The sequence below is a fragment of the Astatotilapia calliptera genome, chromosome 3 (genome assembly GCF_964374335.1).
Source record: "Astatotilapia calliptera chromosome 3, fAstCal68.1, whole genome shotgun sequence".
NCBI lineage: Eukaryota > Metazoa > Chordata > Actinopteri > Cichliformes > Cichlidae > Astatotilapia > Astatotilapia calliptera.
In genome coordinates this window covers 48,742,661-48,769,643 of record NC_137424.1, presented here as the reverse complement: position 1 = coordinate 48,769,643, position 26,983 = coordinate 48,742,661, and the positions used below count along the sequence as shown (strand labels likewise).

At 38.7% G+C, this 26,983-nt stretch overlaps 1 protein-coding gene and 2 long non-coding RNA genes across 3 annotated transcripts; 1 reads left to right on the top strand and 2 right to left on the bottom strand.

The window, feature by feature from the left end:
- Nucleotides 1-1,612: 1,612 nt before the first annotated feature.
- Nucleotides 1,613-7,260, bottom strand: LOC113013938 (uncharacterized). Its single transcript, XM_026155185.2, has 9 exons — nucleotides 7,145-7,260; nucleotides 5,826-6,055; nucleotides 5,037-5,398; nucleotides 4,528-4,623; nucleotides 4,339-4,442; nucleotides 4,090-4,198; nucleotides 3,784-3,928; nucleotides 3,677-3,703; nucleotides 1,613-2,234 (listed from the first exon to the last, which is right to left on the bottom strand). The coding sequence occupies exons 2-9, from the start codon at nucleotides 6,025-6,027 to the stop codon at nucleotides 1,690-1,692; spliced, it is 1,590 nt and encodes a 529-aa protein (XP_026010970.2). The 5' UTR covers nucleotides 6,028-6,055; nucleotides 7,145-7,260; the 3' UTR covers nucleotides 1,613-1,689.
- A 7,985-nt stretch (nucleotides 7,261-15,245) lies between these two features.
- On the bottom strand, nucleotides 15,246-16,037 carry LOC145426085 (uncharacterized). Its single transcript, XR_013906845.1, has 2 exons — nucleotides 15,783-16,037; nucleotides 15,246-15,625 (listed from the first exon to the last, which is right to left on the bottom strand). It is a non-coding gene; the product is annotated as an uncharacterized LOC145426085 (long non-coding RNA).
- A 1,866-nt stretch (nucleotides 16,038-17,903) lies between these two features.
- LOC145421381 (uncharacterized) lies at nucleotides 17,904-19,936 on the top strand. The gene is made up of 3 exons (XR_013902723.1): nucleotides 17,904-17,997; nucleotides 18,783-18,843; nucleotides 19,328-19,936. It is a non-coding gene; the product is annotated as an uncharacterized LOC145421381 (long non-coding RNA).
- Nucleotides 19,937-26,983: the final 7,047 nt, after the last annotated feature.

Here is a 26,983-nt window from a genome sequence, read left to right as displayed (position 1 = left end):
AAGAAACACAAAAAATGGCAAGAAGCTGTTGTATTATTAACTGCAATAGCCGGTCGCATGACAGCCACGGAAAGCCGACGGGTAAAGAGATCGGTTGTTATCGGATTACGTCGTTGAAGAGAAATTGTTCGAGCCATGTTTCCGAAGTAACAAAGAGGCAACTGGATTGCAGCCATTCAAAGATCAAATATAACGTCCCAGAACACTCCAGCTCACAGGTTAGTCTGCTCCAAGCATTTCCACACAGGTCAGTCTGCTGTTGTAGTTAATGCGTCACTTTTCTTAACATAATTGGTGATATAGGTTACAAGCAAGTCTGGCGCTGAACAGAAATTGTCGCGCTATGCTTGTTTGTTTATTGTGCATAAATAGTGAATTGTCCTGACACAATATTACGTTTCGCTTCTGTTATTGCCATGGTACATTGACAAAAACATATACTTTTATTCACAGGATAAAACAGTTGTTTTGTATCACTAATTGCCCAGTACGATTACAGCATACAGTATTATTGTCACTGCTACATTTCTGTGATGCTACCAGAAATTATTTCCACTACTAATTAATTACCGTTGAGCTCAAAGGTCCTATTAATAAACGGTTAACGAATGTGTATTTATGAAGACGATTTGTGAGACTGGTAAACTTATGATATGTACGATGGTCTTTACTTTCTACACGGTGCATTTCAAGGTCCTGCACCCATCCGTCGGTGAACTGTACCTGGGCTTGTTGCAGTGACCTGAAGTTACTAAACTTCACGAGTGTATGCACTCACTCCAAGAACCGTATAATTATAAATATGAGCGTGGTGAAAGTTGGGCAGCACGCTAATGTATTTTGTCCCTCTGTGTGCTCGTAAGGGTCTGACCCTTTCACTGGTTTGATTTTTTTCCCCGTATCTTTTCTTTGACTTTTCATCAAGTCTGTCTTTGTACGGACCAGCATTGTTCTCCTTCATTTTGTACATTCCTTTTTGGGGGGCAAAGAAAAAGCAAGAATTTATTGGAACCGAAGAATGAACGTTTTGCGGTGCTGCAAATGCTTGCATTTGATGCGGTACTTGGATTGTTTTGCCACGAGTTCCCGGCATGCAATGCGCGAAAGTCACGTGGTGTGTCAATCTCTATAAGACTGCTGTACCTGGCAGATATATTTGAACATCTGATTGACCTGAACACACAAATATAAGGCATAAATAACAAATTGCTCACAAGTAAAATATACGGGATTTGGTTGAAAGGTGCAGCTCTGGAAACAACATGCTTAACGTGCCAACCTGAACATGTTGACACACACCTAGATATGGTAGGGTGTCAATAGTGGTGGATTTTGTGATTTTTCTAATGTGAAATATGTGCTGTGGTTCCAAAAGGTTGGGAAACTCTGGTTTATGTGAACACAACCAATAACAAGAGAAGAATCCTTATTAAATCATCCCTTTGCACATAATCATAATTAACAGTATTTAGAGTGCATCCCCATAATATGTATACATTTGCATTGCTAGCATTGCTATATAGTGCATAAAAGAAAATTCTAAAACCCATGCCTTTATTGAACCTTCATTGATTCATGTTGTCATTATAAGAAAAGAATATGGAAACCCAGGCAATCAAATTCCCACTTTAATATATATAATGCCTATAACTGATGCATTCACTGCTCCAAAACCAGTGCATGTGATTACTACTGCTTTTCCATAGCAGATATAATCAAAGGATCGCTGTTTTTCTCATCTGGTTTCAGATGGAGACTGAAGTACGGGAGGATCTCACCACCAAACGAACACTCAGTAAATGAGTAGATGTGAGACTGAGACATCACATCATAAAAGGACACGAGACCTTCTTCATAATCTACAAACACCCCGACTTTCCGAGGTTTCACTTTAAATGAAAGGTACACGGGCGGTATTGTCCGGGTTGTGTATTTTTTGTCTCCACAATGTGCAGTAACCCAGTAACCTTTGTCAGGGGTCACTAAAAATTTCCCCTTGCGGTAAGCATCACATCTGGCCACACCCAGATCCCACCCGGTCTTGTTGCTGACTTCCACCTCCCAGTATGATTTCCCTGATTTCAGCCTGTTGAGCCCCAGGACACTTCCAAATATACCAGACCTCTGGGGAGAATTAGGATCTTTTGCTGTTTTTCCACCTTTTCTCACTTCTTTACCATTATCAGAAATTACAAGACGTGAGTGTGCAGAAGTCGGGTCCAGCTTCACGTCCACTACAGTCAAAAGAATACACTTAATTAAAAAAACTGAACCATGTGGTAAGTAGATCTATAAACATCACACATAGGTCAACACATAAAAATCACTCTTTATTCCTTTTTTTAATCAGTATTTTTGTTGAAGGGCTCCATCACACCAAAATATGGCACTAAGTATTGATGGAGTCCAATCAGACTGACCTTTCCAGACCTCACCGTAACAGAGAAGACTTACTAAATAAAGCAGGTTGCTTAGCCAGCTAGGGCTTTAATTTGTTTTATTGTTAATGTTTTTTAATGTTATTTGTCTAATATCTGTGCTAGATTTCAATTCTCACAATATTCAAATGCAACAAATTCATTTTGTTGAATTTTAGGAAAAAGATGGATGGGTTGCCCACCCAGTTCAGAAACAACAAATCTTGTGTTATATGGTTTCTCTATATCACCAGCTGTCGGGATCAACAGGATAACAAGTGAAAAATAATAAATAAATTCTGGATAATATTAAACTGATCTTTGCCATTATTTTCTAAACAAACGCAGAAAATTACATGAGAAAATAATATCCTAGATTGGGGAAGTGCATACTAAATTGTGCTTAGAAATTACTTAACTTTAGCAAAAGAACAAATTCAACTCTAGAAATTAAAAACATATTTAAAACTAAAATCAAAGGCTTTTATTCTGAAAATCAGACTTACTGTATCAAACTGATGTCTAATTTTGAAAATGTCGTTATTATTTTATAAGCATATTGGTTTTCCTTTAAATAAAATTATGAAAAAACAGGGCTTTTATTTTGAAAATCTGGCGCACTGTCATGGTCCTGGGTTATTTGACCCAGCGTTTTGTGTTTTCTATTATTGTAATATATTCTGGTTGTGGTTTCTAGCTCATTGGTTTTGGTTCGGTTCTTCTTCAGTTTAGTGTTAGTCATCCCTACCTGTGTGTTCCCTCTGTGTAAAGTCTGTTTCTTTGTATGTGTGAGTTCCTGTTTTATTTTGAAGGTCGGTGTCTCAGGTTATTGTATTCTGTTTTTATATCTGTCAGTCTCGTCAGCTCCAATTTTCCCCAGCTGTGTCTCTTCCTGTTTCTCATTCCCTGATTGCCTCTTTGTGTATATAAGCTCTGTGTTTTCTGGTGTGCGTTGCTGGTTCGTCTGTGTATTTCCCAAGTCGTTTCCCTGAATCTCCCTGCATCTCTACTTCTGGTTTGTTTCTGTTAGTTTTCCAAGTTTAGGTTTTGCTTAGTTTCCATGGTCACCCTTGTCGTATCTGTTTGTATCACCATCTGATGAATAAACTCCCTTGCATCTGAGCTGCCTGCATAAAGGGTCCTTTAATAATTTACGCACGGCTTGCCCAGCAAACTGTGACATGCACACCTGTTCCCTATTTTTACTCACTGTTAACATTGTTTTTATACTGCTGTAATTTTTTTTTTTAAATACACACCTCCAAATGTAGAAATCCTCTCGAGGTCTGTGGAAACACACATTTGAGTAAGCTGCAGTATGTCTAAAGTTAAATTAATACAAGTCACGAGAGACCAAAAGACTTACCTTTGGATGCGAGTTTTTCTATTTCCTGGCCAATTTGCTTCATCATGGCTGAAGTCGTACCTCGCAGTGTCCCGAAGAAGAGTGAAGTGTTGTCACATAAAGTTTTCCAGTTAGCAGATTCTTTCAGGCCTGTTACAGGAGAAAGCTGTGCATGTGTGCAAAGGTAAAAGTTAGCTTACAGCAGGCACGATTAAATTGAATGAATCAGAAATAACACTGAAAATGCACAGATGTTGTAAATGAAATTTTTCCTCTTTTAAGGGAATTTATGCTCCAGTAGATGGATCTCAGATCCTTGAGGTTCACCTCCAAGTCTGGGTTGTTGTCTAGGTCATCAGTGGCTTTTTTGAGCACATCAATTTCTCTTTGCAGCTTGTGGGTGAGATCTTGTGCTTCTCTTTTCACTTTCCGTCTCCTAAAGATAACAGAGAGGGCACGTGGGAATCCATTTTATTAAAACATAATGCACCAAAGGAGCACAAAGAATCCTTGCGATGTTAAAATGTTCTTCAACGATGCTGACAGACTAACTTCTATATGCCTCACAGGACCAACCTGTCGTCCACAGTCTGGCATGCTTTCTCTTTAGCATCCTCCGCAATTTTCATCACCTCTGAGAAGAAACTGTTGATCTCCAGCCATTCGGCATCCAAGCGACCCTGAATAGCCATAAGAGAGTAACGGCGTCAAAGCAATATCAAAATAAAGGATTTTCTTTTTTTTTAAAAATGTTGCGGTCTTTACATTGCAGTTTATTTCAGATGATTTGACCTCGGCCATCTTGTGGTCTCGGGAATCAATTTTCTGCCGTAAATCAGCTTTCATCTTTTCTTGTCTTTCCTTGAAAAGGGACAATGGAAAATGTTAAAATACTCAAAGTTTATACAGGTTATAAGTCTTATACTAGCAGTCATGTCAGCAGCTCTATGAGTCACTGCGTAGTTTGGATTTGCCAGTACTAGAGTCACACATTTTTCAGGTTTGTCATAAAAAAGCATTAGTTACCTGAGCCATGTCACAAATGTTAACCTCCTGGTGAAGCTAGACAAACAGCCAGTTCATTACCTAACTGTTAATGTGTTTATTTCAGGCTTTACCTCAAGTAATCTGAGGATTTGAACTCCACCTCTGTGCTTTTTCTAATGGAATTATCAGACAGGATTGTCTGTGAGGTACTACCTTGTGCTTCAGTTTTGGAGGATGAAACTCTGGTAATGAATGACTGTATATTCACTGTGTTGAAACTGCAGTACCTTTTGTCGCCTTTTAGCCTTCTCTCTCTCCCGTTCTCTCTCCCTTTCCCTCTCTAGTTCTCTCTCTCGTTCTTCTCTCTCTCTTTCTTGTCTCTCTCGTTCTTGTCTTGCTCGTTCTCTCTCTCGTTCTTGTCTCTCCCGTTCTTGTCTCTCTCGTTCTTGTCTCTCTCGTTCTTGTCTCTCCCGTTCTTGTCTCTCTCGTTCTTGTCTTGCTCGTTCTCTCTCTCGCTCTTCTCTCTCTCGTTCTTGTCTCTCTCGTTCTTGTCTTGCTCGTTCTCTCTCTCGCTCTTCTCTCTCTCGTTCTTGTCTCTCTCGTTCTTGTCTTGCTCGTTCTCTCTCTCGGTCTTGTCTCTCTTGAGCCCCTGTAAGAAAAGAAGATCAATGTTATCATGTTGTTCTTCAGAGTCTTGTTCCTGTCATGAACTAACTTAAACATCTAACTCTGCATATTACTGTGGTTGTCTGACTGGAGGATCAGACAATCCTCCAGTGATCAGTTATCAGCTATGTGTTTTTGTCTTTGTTTTTTCAGTGCAGAAACTGTAAAAACCAAGCCATAGTACATATTAAATATCGTAGGAGATGGCAAAAAAGAAATCATGTTTGATGAAACTGTAGATTTAATTGATGTAAGTTTGACAAATATGGGGCAAATATTCTAAAAAAAAGTAATTATCTAAAACATGAAAATAGATTATCACTGTAAACCAGTGAGTTTTAGTTAGATAGTCACTCCCCGACCCTGTAGCAACACAAACTGACCACTGGTAGACACATTGGTAGACTCACTATAATCCAGACTCATACACATGCCCATCGAAGGCTCTCGTCTGATTAGAGATCCCATAAAGGCCGGCATAGGATGGAAACTAGATTGCCCACTTTCAGGGATCCTCATTCCCTTTGGTGTGCAGCCCATCTTTCCCTGGTGAACTCTCAGGCCATGGTAAGTTGTGAAAGACCGGCCGCAGTGACAGAAGTGTTGCTCCATGTTGGATGAGTTGAGTATCTGTAGGGGACTGATAAGGTACAAACAAGCAGGTATAAAGACATGCACTGTCCAGAAAATGTGATCAGTAGATTTTGACTTACAGTGTATTATTTTTCGTTGTGCATTATTTTTTCAATCTTAATGGAGGAAGAATTAAATAAGTAATCTGTGATCCACCCATGAGGGCGATTCAATACAAATTCATATAATAAAAAAAAAAAAGAGCTAGAACTAAAGTTTTATGTCTTGGGGAATTTTGAGTTTTGAGGATTTTTTTTAATTACAGCTATTGTAAAATGTCTGAATTTAAATCTCTAAATCACTTATATTGTAGTCATGGAGTATTTGATGTCAATCTGGAGATGTGTGGACAGTGATTAGGCACCCTCTAGTGTTACAGATTACATGTTACAGTCTTGCACACAGAGCCAGATGAAAACAGGAATTTAAATAGGGAAAGTTCTGTTTCTGTAACATTATAGCTTCAAACAGTTTTCAGTAATAAACTAATAAATGCCTAGTAAAATAAAATTAAAAGCAACAATCAAAATAACTTGTGGTTTTATAGTAATCCAAATCAACTTGAAGTAGCTAACAGCATATTTAGACTACATTTAGCTATATAATGTTATAACACGATGTTTATTAAGCATATATGCAGAATTTGTTTTTTAATTAAGTTGAGTTACTGATTGAATCATCACAGTTCTAATACACACTATACTCACAGTGTCTGCATAATCTATTTTTAGAGTTCGACAATGGATATTATTATATTTTATTTGAGTCAACCCAAGTTCATTTCTCTACACACCTACACACATAACTCATGCATAGCTGTGCACATACCCTATACCCTGGATCAGGATCAATGATAACAACTTGCTGTTCTACAACTTGTGAAACACTAGACATGCAGTCTAAAGTTATGTATTTTAATTTACGTGACTTTAGATAACATCTAAGCAAGGCCCAAGGCACAATGATTTTTCTTTTAAACACATTCTTAAACACATATATACCACTGCAGCATGTCATTCACTTGTCTTTTCTTTTGCAGCCTGTGTTTTGTCCTGTCTTACGCTCTCTTTCTATTTTTCTTTCACTTTCTCCTCACCTCTCCAACTGGTTGAGGCACTTCTTGCCAGGCCAGGAGGACTGGTTCTGCCGGAGGTTTGTCCTGTGGAAAGGGAGCTTTTATTTCCCACCATTGCAGTAGTGCTTACAAATGGGGAATTTCTGGATTATTGAGGTTTTCTCAAGAATATCAAAGTCTTTACCTCACATTGTAAAATGAATTCTTATTTATTTATTATTAATTCTTTAGTTTATGCAGGAATAAAAGTGAGTTAACAAGCAATTAATGTGATGATTAAAAAGTTGCTGATTTACTCGATATTTCTTTGTTCTGTTTTATGAGTGAAACTTGAATCAATGATTAAAATCCTAGGAAATGTTGTCTTAAATGAAACTCCAAGTTTTCATGTGTTAAGATGCATCACAGATTTATTTTTTTTAAATTCAATCTAGTGTCAAATGCTTGAATTTTAATCTCTAAGTCACTTATATTTTACTAACGGAAAAATAAACCTGGATGTTTTTATAATTTGTTATATAATATATATATATATATATATATATATATATATATATATATATATATATATATATATATATATATATATTTTTTTTTTTTTTTTTTTTTTTTTTAAAGAACAAACAAAAACCAAATATTAAATTAAAGACGCTTAAACACACTTATCTGCCCAGCAGCCTACCTGTGCTCCTGACAGCGGTGCTCCACTGTGTGACCTGTCACCTGTTGTTGCATCTTTTTAATGCATTGTCAGTTTTTCAGTTTCATTTCAGTCAAACCCGAAACTTTTCCACCAATGCACAAAGGTGGAGCTACAATACATTTCTCTGATATACTTCTGTGTTTTGGAAACACCATTAAAAGTAAAGCTGTAATACAGAAAAAACTGACCATCTTTATTAAAACTTTTAAAAGTGACATACAAATAGTAGCAGTGAATATACATTTTGTTTCCTCAAATTTTACTCTACTTGTACTTAAAAGAAGTAAAAATATCACAATTCAAAACTTATCCAAATCCAATGCAACCTGTTAGATGACATCAGTCAAAGCGCACGATCTGATATCGTCATGTTGGTGTTGTTCCCAGATCAACATAGTAAATGTTGTTCCAGGATCAAAATTGCAAGTGACCAATCAGAATGTCATAATTTTGCGACTTTGGAAAAAATCGCCGTAAAACAAGAAACTGTACTTAAGCTGCGAGAAACCACCTCTGTCCGCCGATCAATGGACCCTGACCCTAACCCTTTAATAAACGCTAAGCAGAATTGATATTGTCCTTGCAACATTGGAATTTCATAAATGCACGAATGGCTTGGCGCGCCAAAGAATAACGTCACAACAATGTGATTGGTCACTTGCAATGTTGATCCCGAAACAACATTTACTATGTTGTTCCAGGAACAACACCAGCATGACGATATCAGATCATCCAGTCAAAGCTATTCAATGGTCACTAAAAATATCTGACAGATTTAGTCAGCCACTCTGTGGAATCTGAAGCTGAATTCCTTTTTGTCACATGAATGGAAGTCATCAAACACGCAAGGCTTGGTGTGCAGACACTCCTTATTTTTTGAGCGTGACAGGAGGTTCATATTCTCTGGTCCAAATAAACGTTGAACACAAAAGTGTGCTGTGTGTAACACTGTGTGAAAATGGTCTCTGAGAACAGACTGGACATTAAGATGCACACTGAAATAGCAGTAGAGTTCCCGAACAAAGTAAAGTGAAGTAAGACTTAACAAACAAACAGCAATTGTTAGAAATGAGTCTGAACTGTGATATTGTAGAGTGACACAAAACTTCCACATTAAAACTAAAATGAAATAAATCAAACCTACGACGCCACAATAGAACAAAACATAGCAAATGTTTAAACTGAGAAAATGTACCATACCAAGACAAATATTGGCTCATTTTAAGTTTGATGACACGAACAAGCCTCAGAAAAGTAGGGACAGGGCCGTGTTTACCACTGTGTAGCATCCTGTCCTCCTTTAACAACAGTCTGTAAATGTGTGGGACTGAGAAAATATGATATAAATATGATATAGGATTCTAGCTGCTCAAGAGTCCTCGGTCTTCGTTGTTGCATTTATTGTTTCATGATGCTCCAAACCTTTTTAGGAGGTAAAAGGTCTGGACTGCATGCATGTCGGTTCAGAACTCAGACTTCTACTCTATGGTGCTGGTGTAGCTTATGTGTAAGTTCGATGAGGAAGATCTGGAGTCTACATCTGTCTGCTTTCCCAGGTGTTGACAACTAATCTAAGCTTAAAGTCACTTTCACTTTCCAACGCTGTCAAGCTAATTGTGACATCACCGATCTAGTCCAATCATGTTTCTGCCAGCCTTCTTCAGCCCAGTCAGCCTTCACTCCGCGTACTTTAAATCTCACTTTGACATGACATCTGACATTCTCCCTTGCAGATGCCTTCATGCAACCCAGCTCTTCTTCATCACTGCCTCTCCCTCATCACTCAGGCTTCATCCAAGCCTCCATAAAAATCCCTTCATGCTCTAAAATATTTCTAAATTGAGCCCCATAATATCTTATACTGAACTGGAGATTGTTATTCATGCTTTTATTTCATCACGACTGGACTATTGCAATTCACTGTTTAAATGTCTAAACAAAAGTTCCCTGGAGCGTCTGCAGACTGTCCAAAATGCTGCAGCAAGGCTTCTGACGAAAACATCGAAATACTCACATATAACACCGCTGCTTATACAGTTACACTGGCTCCCTGTCGAATTCAGAGTCCACTTTAAGATTCTGGTTCTCACATTTAAGGCTCTTTAAGAACAAGCACCATCATACATCATTGAACTCTTACAGCCCTATGCCCCTAGTAGGTCTCTGAGGTCTTGTGGTCAGGGCCTACTTGTTATTAAGTATACGAGACTGAAAACTAGGGGTGATCGAGCTTTTGCTACTGTGGCCGCCAGACTGTGGAATTCTCTTCCTCAGAACTTAAGATCTGCTGATTCACTGATTACTTTTAAAAAACAGCTAAAAACACATCTTTTTAAAATTGCATTTTGTTAACTTTTGACTGTATTTTGTCTTTTTAATCTGTGCCTATACCTTGTAAAGCACTTTGTGATCTCTTATCTAGAAATGTGCTATATAAATAAAATTTTACTTACTTACTTACTTAAAACCTGTATATACCTTCCCACATTAATAGTGCCTTTCGACATGTGTAAACTGCCAGTTCTAATTCTCTGAAAGATTTGATATTATGATATACTCTAGATGGCGAGATAACTGATTTGGCCAACAACTTTGTGATGGTCTCCACCTGTAGCTGTTATAAATAATCTGTATATGTACAGTTATATACTGTATAATGTTAAAACCATATAGCCAGTGCCTCACACAGGAAACCAGGCACGCACCCTCAACATTCAATAGTCTTTACAGGAAACAAAAAACAATGACAACAACACCATAATTTTTTCTTCCCATGAGTAACATGTGAGATAGGAGAGGAAGGAGTGTTAATACTAGTAGCCAGTAAGTATTGTGTGTATATGACAGTTAGTTATAAGATTTGAGTCTTTAATAATTCCACTTCAAGAAAAGGATTTGCTGTTTCACTCTTAGAGTTTTACAGGTAGAAGACTAGAAAAGTGAAGAGAGTAACAATAGCTTAGTGGAACTTAAAGAACATATTTCATTTTTCTTTAAAAACTACGATGTGTTATCTAAAAACTAAATGTAATTACTGTCTAGTCACAGGGATTGAGAAAATTGACAATAAAATAAAATAAATGATCACTGGCTATGGTTAAGACTGCAAGTACATTACCAAACATACAGGGAGTGCAGAATTATTTGGCAAGTTGTATTTTTGAGGAATACTTTTGTTATTGAACAACAACCATGTTCTCAATGAACCAAAAAACTCATTAATATCAAAGCTGAATGTTTTTGGAAGTAGTTTTTAGTTTGTTTTTAGTTTTAGCTATTTTAGGGGGATATCTGTGTGTGCAGGTGACTATTACTGTGCATAATTATTAGGCAACTTAACAAAAAATAAATATATACCCATTTCAATTATTTATTTTTACCAGTGAAACCAATATAACATCTCCACATTCACAAATATACATATCTGACATTCAAAAACAAAACAAAAACAAATCAGTGACCAATATAGCCACCTTTCTTTGCAAGGACACTCAAAAGCCTGCCATCCATGGATTCTGTCAGTGTTTTGATCTGTTCACCATCAACATTGCGTGCAGCAGCAACCACAGCCTCACAGACACTGTTCAGAGAGGTGTACTGTTTTCCCTCCTTGTAAATCTCACATTTGATGATGGACCACAGGTTCTCAATGGGGTTCAGATCAGGTGAACAAGGAGGCCATGTCATTAGTTTTTCTTCTTTTATATCCTTTCTTGCCAGCCATGCTGTGGAGTACTTGGACGCGTGTGATGGAGCATTGTCCTGCATGAAAATCATGTTTTTCTTGAAGGATGCAGACTTCTTCCTGTACCACTGCTTGAAGAAGGTGTCTTCCAGAAACTGGCAGTAGGACTGGGAGTTGAGCTTGACTCCATCCTCAACCCGAAAAGGCCCCACAAGCTCATCTTTGATGATACCAGCCCAAACCAGTACTCCACCTCCACCTTGCTGGCGTCTGAGTCGGACTGGAGCTCTCTGCCCTTTACCAATCCAGCCACGGGCCCATCCATCTGGCCCATCAAGACTCACTCTCATTTCATCAGTCCATAAAACCTTAGAAAAACCAGTCTTGAGATATTTCTTGGCCCAGTCTTGACGTTTCAGCTTGTGTGTCTTGTTCAGTGGTGGTCGTCTTTCAGCCTTTCTTACCTTGGCCATGTCTCTGAGTATTGCACACCTTGTGCTTTTGGGCACTCCAGTGATGTTGCAGCTCTGAAATATGGCCAAACTGGTGGCAAGTGGCATCTTGGCAGCTGTACGCTTGACTTTTCTCAGTTCATGGGCAGTTATTTTGCGCCTTGGTTTTTCCACATGCTTCTTGCGACCCTGTTGACTATTTTGAATGAAACGCTTGATTGTTCGATGATCACGCTTCAGAATGTCAGGGGTTAAGACATTTGTTCACAAGTAAGAGAAATAAGACACTGCAGACCGACTCAGAGAGTTTTAAGACATGCGCACGGGTGTGTGCCTCTCTGCAAAATCTCACACCTCGAGCACAGGCTGCTTGCTTTATTTATAGGCAAAAATGGGTTACATACCACTTCCTCTTTTAACGGAAAGGGGAGAGCTCAGGCATTGTCTTAGCTATCTAACTTCTGCACACAAACTGAAAAATAACGACACAGCAGTATTCATGCTTATCTGACATCACAGACACTGAAGTAAAGAATGCATCGTATATCATGTCTTGTCAAACATCTCAAACACTGAAGTAAGGAATGCATTGTGTTTTGTTTAACAATAGGCTTGGTTATGTGAAAATATATGAACACTTGATTATAAGGCACACTTGATTATATTGCATAATAAAAATCCTCTTACACAGAAGCTTTGCAATTTTGAGACTGCTGCATCCCTCTGCAAGATATCTCACTATTTTTTCTACTTTTCTGAGCCTGTCAAGTCCTTCTTTTGACCCATTTTGCCAAAGGAAAGGACGTTGCCTAATAATTATGCACACCTGATATAGGGTGTTGATGTCATTAGACCACACCCCTTCTCATTACAGAGATGCACATCACCTAATATGCTTAATTGGTAGTAGGCTTTCGAGCCTATACAGCTTGGAGTAAGACAACATGCATGAAGAGGATGATGTGGACAAAATACTCATTTGCCTAATAATTCTGCACTCCCTGTATAACAATTTATACTTTTTAACATAACCCGACCCCGTCAATATCTGTATCTCTCACAAAAGCTTAAAATGAAAACTATGTTTATATGGTCTTATTTATGATGGTATCATGATGAGTTTTCATGTATTTTTCTCTTTGTATAGCTGCAAATAAACTGTAGCTGAAAGTGTATTTAGAAGAAATGTAACTGTTCCTTTTACATGTGGATTACATTTAGGGACCAGTTGATCAAATCCATAATTCCTCATTTAGGTTTTAGAGAACAGACTGTGAGAGAGTGTTCCAGGGAAAAGTAATACAAAGACCACGAGACTAGCAAAGGACATAAGAGGCTAAGCAGGGCAGCTAAGGGAGAGGGGGAGGGGGAGAGGACAAAAGTGCGACCGCCTTTGTCAAGAGCAAGAGACAAGCAATGTTGAATATTATTACACAGGAAATAAACAACTCAAACGCAAACATTTTTCTTGTAAAACAAAGGGGGGCCCAGCAAAAAAAAAAAAAAGTTTGGGAACCGCTGATCTAAGTGCATGATGATAATGCTTGACATGTGACACTCAGAGGTTTAGGCTTCAAATTTCCTCATGATGTATACAAAGGAAATCATTCAAATTTTATCAGGCACAGATGAGTGGGTCTCTTCTGCTCTATCCTGGACTGTAAGGACATTTTTAATTGCAAGTTGGAGACTGATCACTTGGATAATGCCAAGAGTTCTCAGGTCAATGAAGCAGTTTTTGTCATAGTACGGCTGTGTGCCGGCAGGAATAGGGCTTTGGAGTTGACGTCACGCCGCAATGCATTGTGGGAGCGCAGCACCATTTTCGGGGTCTACGAATCAAAAAAACACACTGTGTTGGAACGACGATTACAAGAAAGATGCTTAAAAGCAGCTCAAAAGAGAGTGAACTGTATAGAGACCGATTGCGTCCAGAGGCAAAGCGGCGGTACTTGCAGAAAATAGCGTGCATTGGAAATGTGGACCCGTATGACATACGGCCGTGGAGTAGAAACCCCGAACACCTAGCGCTACTGACGTAGCCTGACATATTTTCGTACCTTGTCTGTGGAGTCAGAGCGTACAAGTTGTCATTCAAACAAAGGTAAGTCAGCTCGAGTACTGCGTGTGAAATGCGTTTGATTTCCCTGCAAACATTCACATTAGTGCAGCATAAATTCATTCATGAGGGGAAATTACAGTGAGAACATGTGGAGGCTGTTAGATGTGACATTGTCCTGAAGGATTTAGTTATTCTCTATGGTTAAAGAAATTGCACTAATTTATTCATATTTATTATAAATAATCCTAATTACACATCTTGCTTCCATATTTGTATCCTGTGTCACTAAAAATACATTTTATTTTAATTTTATACTTTGATCAATGACCTGCAGAATCTCCTTATCATATTAAGTGATTCATAATTGTCACTTTATGCTTTCTCCATCTCTACAGTGATGACATCCTTGCATTACATACTTTAGGTTCATTTTCTGCAGGCAGGTTTCTGACAGAACAGGCAGATTTGGACTATAACATGCAGCGTTCTATAGATGGACACATAAAGAAATGAAAAATGACATGTATGTGCTAACTTTCTAAACACTTTGTTACATTTATGATAAAGTAGATCAAACACATTTGTGTCGGCCTTGGCTCATAGTTCTTGTCTTTAAATGAACTTTGTCTGTGTGTGTTTCAGGTGCTGCACTCTAAGACTGAATGAACCAGCATTGCAGCCATGGGTCACTGTGAGCATCACAGGGAAGGTTGAAGCCGCCCGCTGCACCTGTATGGCCGGAGTCGCAGAGACCTGCATCCACGTCACTGCTCTTCTGTTTAATGTAGAAGCAACAGTGTTGATCTGTGGCACAAGGACTGTTACAGATGAACCTGCATACTGGGTTTTGCTGGGTAATATGACCAAGATACAGCCATAAGATAGACCATAAGCCATAAGATAGACTTCTCCTCTTCAGCTGCCTAAAAAAGGCTCTTGTTCAAAACATAGACAGACCATCTGTAGTGACAGGTAAAAGGAGCCGTCCTCAAAAAAGAAATCCCACCTGCTACTTTGGAGGCATTGTCACCACTATTGGATACTGTGCTGGTACACAGTAAAGCTGTGGGTTGTGGGAATGACCCATAATGTTTTATCTAGGGGTCTAGATTTATGCCTGTAGTGCACTGCTGTGTAAATAATTTGCATTTACTGAATATGTACTGACTGAGTCCCACTGTTCAAATGTTGAATAAAGAAACAAACTTTTTTTATTAAAACCACTTTATAGAACATCACATCTGTTACAGTGTAGAATCCATGTCATTTATAGTTTACAAATGACAAAATGTTCACACAAAATCATGTGTTTACATGATATCACCCACTACTAACATTACTTTATTTACTGTATCTTTTGAAAAAATAACAGCACAAGACTTAAGAACATTTAACAGGAGAAGGTTTCATTCTTCCCTGGTTTTACTACCACACTGTTCAACAAACGCAGCAAACCTTCACCATCTTATCCAGAAGGGTCACCTCTTCACCCTCACATGGAAGAAGTAATCTGATTGGCATGGTGGTATGTTTGAAGCAGGTCCCTTGTGTAGGGCTGGAACCCAGTCCCGATGTTTCATCCATTTCATCGGCTGGTTTGCTGCAATAATGCCAAATAATTAGCATCTCTATAAATAGAAGGTAGTTCTGCAAAATCACTCAGTAGGATGTTTGTTCTAATTTGCTACGACCTCAGAGCGCATAGAAAATAAAACTAATAGGTTATAAAGAGTGATATGAACATATTTAGAACTTACCGGAATGAAAATGTCTGGAGCACCAACAGATATTTGGAGATGGAAGAGAACTGCACGTCAGCTCGTCTCACAGCTGCTATCCAGGCTAGACGCCTTCGTTTGGTAACATCGATACACGAGCTGCTCATGTTGCTTCCAGGTTGGGAAAGAATGAAAAGATAAACCATTTTCAAGCTTATTCTCTTGCCGGTCGTGTGATCGAACATTGCAGCCGACCACACAGCAAGAACGAACCATGGCTGTTGTGTGTGCCTTCGCTCCCTTTTCACCTGCGCTAGACCCCCAAAATGGCGGATTGGGCCAAAATCCTTCCCACGCCCACCCCCGTGACATCACGCTCCAAAGCCCTATTGGAACCAAACGCAAACTCAGTGGAGACAGGACTGAACTCAAAATGGCAGCTTTTATTGCTGAACACAAAAACTCTACAAAATCTAAACTGGGAAGACTCTAACAAAACACACAGGGAGCTACAGGTAGTGATGTGACGTTCTGTATCGAGGCTTCGAAGCTTGTGTCGAGTAATGGAGGGGGCGTTTCCGCGATGTGCGTATCGAGGCTTGCTTCATTTATGGGAGGAGCTGAAAATGATGACGTCCGAAGCCTCGCTGCCCGGCTGTACCACGTGACTGGTTCATGAAGTGGTTCGAACTTTGCCGCGAGCTATGACAGCGATATAAACCCCTCAGACTTCATTCAAAAATGTGGGTGTTTGATGGAGAGTTGCAGTTAGTGAGAGTTTGGAGACAGTTTGGAGGTTTATGAGAGTGAGGAGAGAAAGTCAGGAGAGAATGGAGCCAGCTAAGAAGAGGAGGATGTCCTCCCCTGTGTGGGAACATTTTGATCTTATTCCTCCTGTGGAGACTAGTAGTCGAACATATGCCATTTTATGACCAGTAGTCAAGGTAGTAGATTAGCTTAACAGCTGTAAGCCATATATAATCCTATAGCTTTGATGGTGTGCTGTGTATGTAGTTTAGTCTTTATTTTACTCTTGAATAAAGAAACATAACCATTTTGTAGTTCATTAGATAAAGTGTGCATCACTCTGTATCCTTGATCAGGCTGTGAATGTCTTACACTGTTTTCTTTAAATGCTTTATTGCTGAATCATGTGAAGAAGGTTGTGAGCAGGAGACTTGATGTCTGTGGAGAAAGAGATAAAACCACATTCCTTACCCCCCTTCTTACTTTCACACAGAAAGACAGGGAGGCAAGGTCAGGAGCCGGCCTCGCTAAGAATTAGAAAAACATGTGAAGATGCAGCTTTTATGACAAGGAGGGGGGCTGTTACTAGCTATAAAAGCCTGTGAAAGTTGTCACCATTTTGAGACATGTTGCTGACCCTCTGCAGACATCTCTCCGGTCCGGACGTTGTAATGCTCTGATTGTTGGATTGTATGGAAATAAAGAATTGTTGATTGAGCATTTATACACCGAGTATTGTCCTTCCTTCAGCCCAAAGATTAAAAGAACTGCATGTTTTCAACACTCCCAACAAGGTATGTTAATTTCTACAGAAGATGTATTTTCATAATACTGATGGTGCAATACAATTTATGTTAAGCGGCTTTACTTTTGTACAAGGTGAAGTGTTTGCTATGTGCCAGGGAGCTGGGATATAACAACAACACCTCATCCATGCTTAGGCACTACAGAGCTTTGCATGAGAATAAGAGGAACACCGATTGTGGAGCAAGACCAGGTGAGCCATCAAATGCAATGATAATATAGCATGCAGTAATGTTACTAAATGATATAACAATATTATACAGCTGTAATAAGTTACGTGTGTGATATTTATATTTGTGCTTTGTCTTTATTGTCTTTCCTCAGGAGAACAATCTCAAATGGATGAAGACCTGGTTACACTGAAAAAAGTCTAACATGCAGTCATTCATTCAATCTAATAAGTGCCATTCAAAACAGAATAAAATCATTGATTTGATTGTGAAACCCTTTCTTTTTGCATTTTAAAATACCACTTTTGATTTGGATGAAACTAAATATCTGTACAAAGGACACAACGCAAAGTTTTTGATTTCTCTCAAAACATATATTTCTTTTCATGTTGAACAGATAATATCTTTAATTTGAGTCAAAGTGATTTGCAATTGAACACGCCCACCAGAAATAGACCGGGACCCATTTTTATTCTGCATGGCTGCTGGAAACATCGTGTCACATCTTTGATTAATTTCATCTGAAAATAAACGTAAGTAAAGCCAAGTGTGTTACAAAAGCTTTTATAATTTGTATTGCCAAAATTGCAGAAAATAACCCCATTTAAGCTGGGTCGACAGCCACCCCTAATTTTTGCATGATTGTAGCTGCTAGCTACAAGCTAGCTAGCTATCCGGCGCGACGTTAGAACTGGTTACCAGAAACCGACCATCACAGTCAGGAATGCAAGTTAGGCAAAAAGCCGTTTTTTACCAGTATACTAACTAGCTAGCGTTACCACGATGCATCGGTGGTGGATACAGCTAGCTAGCATAAGTTCATAGTTCATAACATTCATAGTATAACTCCGTGCTCCGCTTCGTTTGAATTTTTCTGGTGAGCGCGCGGTTTCTAGACACAAGCTTGTGTTTGTGCGCGCACGTTTGTCTCTGTCTCTCTTCATATAAATATCTGTGTGTTATGTGTGTGTACACCGAGCGCAAAAGATAATTATTAATGTGCATGATTTAGAGACAGAAATAACACGCCAGCATATAAGATCAATGACATAAGACTAATTCCTTCAATTGACTTTCAGGCGCGGCTCGGAAAAATGTGCATTTTCTGAAGAAATTTTAATTTTAACAGCATTAAATTGACCCTATGCCAAACTTAGTTGCTAATGGCTGGTCTGTAGACTGTTTGGTAAACCTAAATCAAATTATAGTACTAGCTTTTTATAAGGATGTGTATGTCATGTTACGTATTTCTTGGTTTTTCTATGTTATGTGTTTTATAGAGAAGTAACATTATTCTTTTTTTTCTGTATGCTTTCAGAACCACAGATCGCTCCATCCATTCCATGGCTGAAGCATACATTTTCATTTAATCTGAACAGGTATCATTTTGCATTTACACTGCACATCCTTTTTAAACATTTCATAATAATCTAGACCCTCCATCATTATCCTCTCATTCACCTTGCTGATGTGTTGAGGACTTGATAAAAGAATACATGGTATGTCCATATCTGTTCTGTCTCTACATGAGATGCAGTCTCTTGATGTAAATTTGACAACTCTGCTATTAAATGCAATGATTAATGTAGGACAGCAACGATTAATCAACTCATCAAGTTAATATCTTAGGGTTCTGTATTGTTTTCTTTTTTTTCTTGGGCTTTGTGGAACATTTATGAAAATTTTCCACCATTGATTTAATTTAATGATTATGCAATTCACAATCTGATTAGTCAAATAATTGTTCTAATAGTCTGTGACCAAACAACTATCAAAATAGTAGTTTATTATGGTCAAAGATTTATCAGGTGTGCCAGACTTCAGTTCTTCACTTGTACATTTTGTTCCATATTTTACCTCAAGATATCCCAGAAAGATGAAGCTGAGGAAGAGCTGCAGAGTAACCACCATGGCACTCTTCATCTTCAGGGACAACTCAAGCCTCCTACATCAGCGTCGAGACATCGGGATAATCATTGATGGTGTGGAAGTCCTGAATGAGTTGCCTTCTGTGGCAGCTGGAGTGGCAATGGTCTTTGGACTCTGTTATGCTCTTAAAATGGAATATCCACGAGGATTCAGGTTCACCTTTGAGGCTCTTCAAAAGATTATGATGGAGCTTGACTTTAACAAGATGACCTCTAAGATTCGCAAACTTAATTGTGAACTTAACACTGCACAGTAGTGTGTTTGCATGCATGTGTGGATGTGTATGTGCACATGCATGTGCATGTGTGCTTGGTTATTTTCTTGGTTGGCCTGCAGTGGTATTCTACATTCAAAAATTATAAGAACACCCATTTGAAAGGGAGATTTAAGTTGATTTCATTGATACATGTGTAGATTTTTTTTTACATTGTACAGGCACAGTGCACATATAAACATTTTTGAGTACTTGCAAATTGGTTTAAAAAGAGTTTTTATAATGGTTTTATGCCAGTTTTAGACAGGTTGCAGGTTTTATACTGGTTTTCAAAAGGTTGCAGGTTTTATACTGGTTTTCAAAAGGTTGCAGGTTTTATAAAACAAACATTTCTCTAATCATTTCTGCCGTAGCACTAAATCTGTATATTACTAATCCTCTCTATTGATTATAGTTAAAATGGTTTGGAACAATAAATAATTTTGAAATAATTGGTTGGCCAACTGTCTTGTTTTTTATAGGAAATGCAGAGCATTTTTGAACTGAAATAAAATGAAATGTAAAAAATATAGTTTGAATATATGTAAACCAATTACCTGGCTTCAACACAAACATATTAGTTCATGTTAATTTGGTTCGATGTGAATACATTAGGTTGGTTAAATTTCAATATATTAGCTTGGTTCAATAATTAAAATATGGTTCTATGTAAAAAAAATCAATTTGGATCAATGCAAAATTTAAAGTTTCAGTCAAGTCTAGTAATATTGTTTATATCAACATAAAAGTATCAGGTCAAATCAAGTGACTCAATTTGGATTCTCTGAAGCCAAATATTTTGGATGTGACAATTGGACATCATTTTTTTTTTAATTTGAATAGGGTTATTCTTTTTACAGTGTAGCATGGTGACTGAGGACTCCCAGCCATTTAGCATTGTGGAGGACAAAGGATTCAAAAGATTTGTTAAATCATTAAATCGTAGCTATGTTCTCCCCACTAAAAAGGCCATAAAAGCAGTGAAAATTTAGTTTTTACTGAATAAAATGTGGGCAGGACTGACGCCTCAGTGTGTAGCTGTCCATACCTCAACGTTACAAAAGCACAACTACTGTCCACACCCCAACCACACCTCACCTCACAGTAAATGATCATTTCCATTTTAAGCATTTCCAAATGATCATTTTCCATACTGCCAGTATAAATATACACAGTATACTGCCATCACTACAATATACATGCTTTACACACTCCTTTTGTTGTTGGCATTTACAGGCTGTGTGCAAAAGGCCACACTCTTCAAATTCATGCAAACTAATATTTTTCCGTCCAGTAGGTGTCTTACTAGAGCAAATGAAGCTTTGCGCTGGGGTGAACCAATTGGATGAAAAGCTTCAGTGCTTCATGAAGCTTCATCTACCCATCACTAGCTACAGGTAGAAACACACAGCATGAGGGACGACGCGACACTGACTCAGAGAAACACAGGGTTTACATACACTGGGGAGTAACGAGGGGAATGAGACACAGAAGGAGAGCACAGCTGGAGGAAATCAGAACTGACGAGACAAGGAAGCGTAACCTGAACACATTCACATAAGACACGGCAACACGTTCTCACTCCCAACTCGTCAAACGTGTGACGCATGCTCAGGCTCCCTCTGCTGCACTTATGGACGCGCAGGGTACCCCCCTCGCGTCGGGAATTGACGTGAAGGGTCCTCCGATTGAAGAGATTGCCGCGGAAGAGCCTTTTGTCCGTATATTTATATATTTCCGAAATCACATTGTAGTGACGTATACAGAACACAATAAATTATATAATGTAAACAACTACCTGAAAAACAGGTAGAACGATACTTTTGTATGGTTTATTGCATTTACGGAGGGAGTGATGTATGCTGGGTAATGGCACAGCTAGCTACTGGGTGACTTTATTCACCCGCTTCGGCTGTTATCAGTCCATACAATGGGCGTTATTAGCACAAATCAGTCCCATAGATATGGGCCATCTCCTGCTAGATTGTTCAGAAGGTTGTTCTCATCCATCCAGATGGAGGATCACTAACAGGAGCGTGGAAGACTCCAGAATCCACTCTGGCTGGAATCCGGTGGATATGCAGTGTTTACAGGTAAGACCATTTAAACGGACAGCATTTATAGAATGACTATTAAAAGTCAGCGAGTGTCAGTAATGTTAATGTGGTTATGTTAGTAATACACCGAGTGCTAATATAACAGCTTTAAGATGCATTTGTAGATATTATTACGTGTTTTACCGTCTTTATGGTGCTAGCTTAAAGTTACGGTGTAAACGTTAGCTTATATTGGAGTAAAGCTGTTACTGGTTAAACGATGTTAGCACAGAAATATTAGCTTCTGTCATGACTGATGAAGTTACTAGTTAATAAAGTTTCCAGTAAAGTGTTTAATCACAGCCACAGACTGACAGCAAATATCTCGATTAGCTTCAGTGCATCTATAATAAATATGTGCAAGTTTCAGTGCTTCGTTTAAACTGTATGATACTTATACTGACCCAGGGTCAGTGTAAAATACAATCCCAGCTGTGTGAACAAAGCCTGGCTCCTTTAATCCTGCATGACAAACCTCAGGATGCAGGTTTATTGAGCCTCTTTCCTGCTGGCACACCTGTCACACCTGAGAGTCACTAGAAACTTACAGTGACGTGGACATCATGCAAAGACTGCCAGACTGTAATACTGCAAATGATCAGTGACTCAGGTTAACACTAAACTTTAAACGGTACCTCTGTGTCTCTGTGTGCTGAACATTTAGGATTGAGTCAGGCTGCATTGACTGTGGGACTTCAATGTGTTAAAAGCAGGTTGAAGACAGCTCAGAAACATTTGAAGATTAAAATTCAGCATTATGGCTGCTGGTGGTTTGTAAAGCCTCTACTCAGCTGTATTTTTGTTACTAACTTATGTTTGTTTCATTTCATTCATTCTCCACATGATGTTCATTTACAGAAATGTTTCACAGGAACTGATTCCTCCCAAAGGTTGAACTAGTGTGTTTCCATAGATTACCTCTGTATGAATGTACTTCTTAAATGAAGGCAAGTGTTTGTCCTTTTTTGTTCCTCAGGTACAGTACGTGATATCAAGGGCAGGCGGTCAACACTGGGGGAAGACAAGAAGCAGACGTACTTCCAAGAGGGAGCTGCAGTGAGGTCAGAGGTCAGAATCTGAAACGGCTCAGGTTTATATTTTAGAGGTTATAAAAAATCAAAATGTATTTATAAAGAAACCTTTAAATAATAGTCATAATTATGATTATTATAAGAAATATCAAACATTTAAGTGGATTTTCTGTTACACATATTGCTGGCAGCCTGTCTTTGTCCTGTATCAGCTGGGATAGGCTTCATCCTCCCGCAACCCTGAATTGGATACATTGTATTCCAATTATGTAATCTGATCATTTACAAACTCAAGGTATCTAATCAAAATGTAAGTAATAATTCTAAAATGGGAAAGCAGAAATAAGTGTGACATGAATGTAAATGTGTGAGCTGACATAGAGGACAGCTACATGCAGTCTGAAAAACCTTTGTTGTCAAGTTTGCAGGTCTATCAGCACGAGACATTCTTACATAGAAGATAATTAAAGTCTCTAACTCAGTGAAGCATTATTGGTCCCGTCTGTTTGGATAAATATAGTAAGTTGATGTATGTCCATTTATTGACACATTTTCTTAAGTGCTTATCCAGTTCAGGATCACAGTGGAGCTGCAGCTGGATATGTTCACTAAATAAACCTTACAAAAGTTAACAATAAACCTGCATCTCTGTTCGTTGTTGTCCACAGGATGAGAAAATCAAGCTGGAAGACTGTGGAACATGTTAATAAATGTTTGTGTGTTTATGCCTGTGTCTTTCACAGGAGGAAGGTAATAGTTCCTGGTGAATCAAAGCAGAACCATAAAGGTTACTGGACTGCATGATGGCCTTACCCCTGAGCAGTCATCCTGTTAAAGGAGGAACCAGTTAGAAGCTGTTTTCAAAGTAGCTGAGCAGATTTCATCTCAAATAAGCGATTAACTGTTCGTTTGTTCTGCCACTTAAAGAGCATTTAAGGACGTCGTTTGAGTGTCCAGTTGAATTAATTCTACTGGCTCTCATGGTCATTTGTTATTATAGACATATTTTTCATGTTCATCCAGCTATTTAGTAAATTCTATCTATTTAGTAATATCCGTCAGCTATAAAATGTAATATAAATATCTAAATATCTCCTGTCCTTTATGTTTTAAGGATGTAAGTCTGTTATCGTGTTACATTAGCATTCCTCACATATCAATGAGATGCTGTACAGTACAATCCTACTGATGCAGCAGAGGGATAACGACGGCTATTCAACATCGTTACACGACACATTCGAGCTGCATGATGCAGACAAAGTGACTAAATCATCTTTTTGTGGTTTATTGTCTTCAAACCAGCAGACAAAGCCGATTGCAGAAGATGTCAGAGAAGAACTTCAGGCCGTGGACTGAAAAGGTATTTTTTTTCTTGTTATCAAAGACATTTGGAGTGACGGCTTCTACAACTGGTTGTGCTAAAGTAAAGCTTACAGTCTAAGAAACCACAGTGTTGATATTCAGCACAAAGAGAAAAGCTCACTTGTTTGAATTTATTTACAATCATAGTTTTATAAATTCTGACTGTAAACAGCTTTTACAGCTCTGATATTGTTTGACACTCGATATCAGGTGATAGTGTTTAATTTAAAGGTTTCTGTGTACCAATGAGCCATTTACACTGATCAGTGTCAGTTTAACTGTAACACATTCATTATTTAGATTCAACAAAGAAATAACTGAATGTAAAAATGGCAGCCCACAGGCAGGTTTATAGAGATACATGCATGCACTATGAAATTTATGTATCCCAGATAATTGTTATTCATCTAGTCATGGCAGACCTACCTCTTCCTCCCCAGTTAACTGCAACCCAAAAGAACTAGTGGGGCTATTTACACACTCACAACCAGTGTGGGGTAAAAAGAGCCACCAAAAAGCTGTCAGCCACAGATGTGCTAGAAGAGTTAGAAACTCTACTTATGGAGAAACTTTCTAAGTCTAACAGAGGACAGGTACTCCTGCCCAAATAACATGATATAACCCCACATACAGCCCAGCCATAAAATGAACCAAGTCATTTAGTTAAAGACAGCATGGGACCAAATGCATGTAACCAGCCTGCACCAACCTGGCATTTCTTCCTCCTGAATTAAATGAATGAATGGATGAAAGTTAAATGACTACAAACCTAAAGCCACTGGTTCCCACACTGGAGCTCCCTGACACTGTGTGTTAACCGTATTTAGCTTGTATCAACAGTTGTAACAAGCTAAGCCACTCGAGACACTGCATTGAATGATTGTTCCTGTCTTAATGATTTCAGCTGACTGGTTTCAGTTCAGATGTTCTGCTTTTTCCTTTCAGTAGATCAAAGCAGCTCGTGCTCCTTCTGCTTCCAATTTAGAAGAAGAAGGCGAAGGCTTCAGCGAAGTGGCGTTCATGGTCTCAGTGAACAGTCACGGTCACACACTGCATGTGGTTTTAAAAGCAACATGTCTGTTCACCACAACAATGGAGATGTGTAATATTAGTGCAGCTACGGTTTGTTCTTGAACATCAGTTCTGTTTTCTACTTTGATCACTTAGACCAAAAAGTGTTGTTTTCAGATTCTTTCTTTTACATCTATAAACCACCTGTTCATTTTTTTTATTACAGTTAGTTTCACATAAATGTTAGTGTTTCCTTTTATGATCTTTTAATGCTTACACTACACTGTACACATTAGAGACATTTCTGTTACCTGTTTCTGTTGACTCAGAGTTGTGAAATGTTCTTTTATTTGATGCACAATATGAAGCTCATAATTTTCTTACAAATAAAACTCTAATGACAAACATGAACAGCTGTGCTTATTTCTGAGACATGAGTTTTTGAATGTGTTCATATTTAGACAGTGTGCATCTGTATGCTGAAACTGTAATGGTGAACCTGAGGTGATGGTCAACAGAAGGCAAATATATATCAATATAAAACAATATTGAAGTAATGTCTTTACCCTCTGCAGCGTGTGCACGCTGTGCACACGATCACCTTATTTACTGTAGTAAACGTGCACCGCTAGCTCACGTGACTGACTGTCTCCATGTTTACATCGTATATTATTAGCTATGTAAACAGCTTCCAAAGATACCGCCATAGCTCTCTGCAGCTGTAACACTTTCACACTTTGCAAATCATTTCATGTTTTTGATAGTTATGAAGACAGAATATGTTTTTAAGGTCATGCTAGGCGGTTGCTATGGTGGTTGCTGTGGACTTGGGTGGACCGCGTCCGATTCCTGTTATTAGCTGTCCGCCGCAGGGAGGCTGCGTTCCATTTACAAGTAGTGACAGTCTGCCGCAACTCGAACTCAAACCCTGCTTTGTTCTTTAATTATAGGCCTTTTATAGCCGTTCATGACACGCACACACACACATAAAGCATTTTGCCTCACCATGAGAATGCAACTTTACCTAACCTAACCTTAAAGTGTCTGATATAGGATAGAAAAATGAAGCAACCAGAGATTTAATGATGAAGACTCTGGGTTCTGTAGTTCACGTTTTACAGTCCTGAATGACTCTTTGCATATGATTTATTGAAGAGGACTTTAGAATGCACTTTACAGTTAGACTGTTGCTGTTTCATTTTTTACATTGTTGCCGTGTTATGTCATGAATAAGGTTCACCTGCTGGGGGTTTGATGGATCAGCTGGACAATACAGTCGAAGACAGACTTCATTCATCATATGCAAGAATCCTAGTTGGATTTTTGTTGTCACTCGTGTTTTTGAACCAAATATTGAAAACAATTCTGACAGACTGGATACCTGGTCAGGTGTACATTACCTTTTACTCAAGCATCCCAGGACAGAGCCCTGCCCCACCATGAGCCTGGGTGGATACGTGGTTATTAATATAAAAGGACCGATACTGAATATGAATATTGCATGAAAATTGAATTATAATACAAATTAGTAATAAGGGTTTCTCTGCGCCCTTATCTACCCCATACTCAAAGAGCTGCGGGCAGAGAGGGTGACAGGCGAGGATGGCACTGAAGAGAAGATGCTCGGTTTCTGGAGCCTCCTGGTCCTGTCAGTATTAGTAGGATGCATCTGCTGTGTCTTCTCGTGGATGCTCACCTACCTTGACTCGTTCCAGCCTGGTATGGATTTCCCAACACTGGGGACAGTGGCCCACGTCAGAGACGTTTAATATTGATTACATATGTCTGAATTGCTAACCCTAACCCTAGCTCAACAGACCACAATGCCCTGGACTGT

Bases quoted from the DNA above. Each gene is read 5' to 3' on its own strand.
- LOC113013938 (XM_026155185.2), bottom strand. From the start codon at position 6,027: ATGGAGCAACACTTCTGTCACTGCGGCCGGTCTTTCACAACTTACCAT. The intron at 4,443-4,527 runs GTAAAGACCGCA...ATGGCTATTCAG, and splicing joins CATCTGAAATAAACTGCAAT to GGTCGCTTGGATGCCGAATG. The intron at 3,704-3,783 runs GTAAGTCTTTTG...GTGTTTCCACAG, and splicing joins AGAAAAACTCGCATCCAAAG to ACCTCGAGAGGATTTCTACA.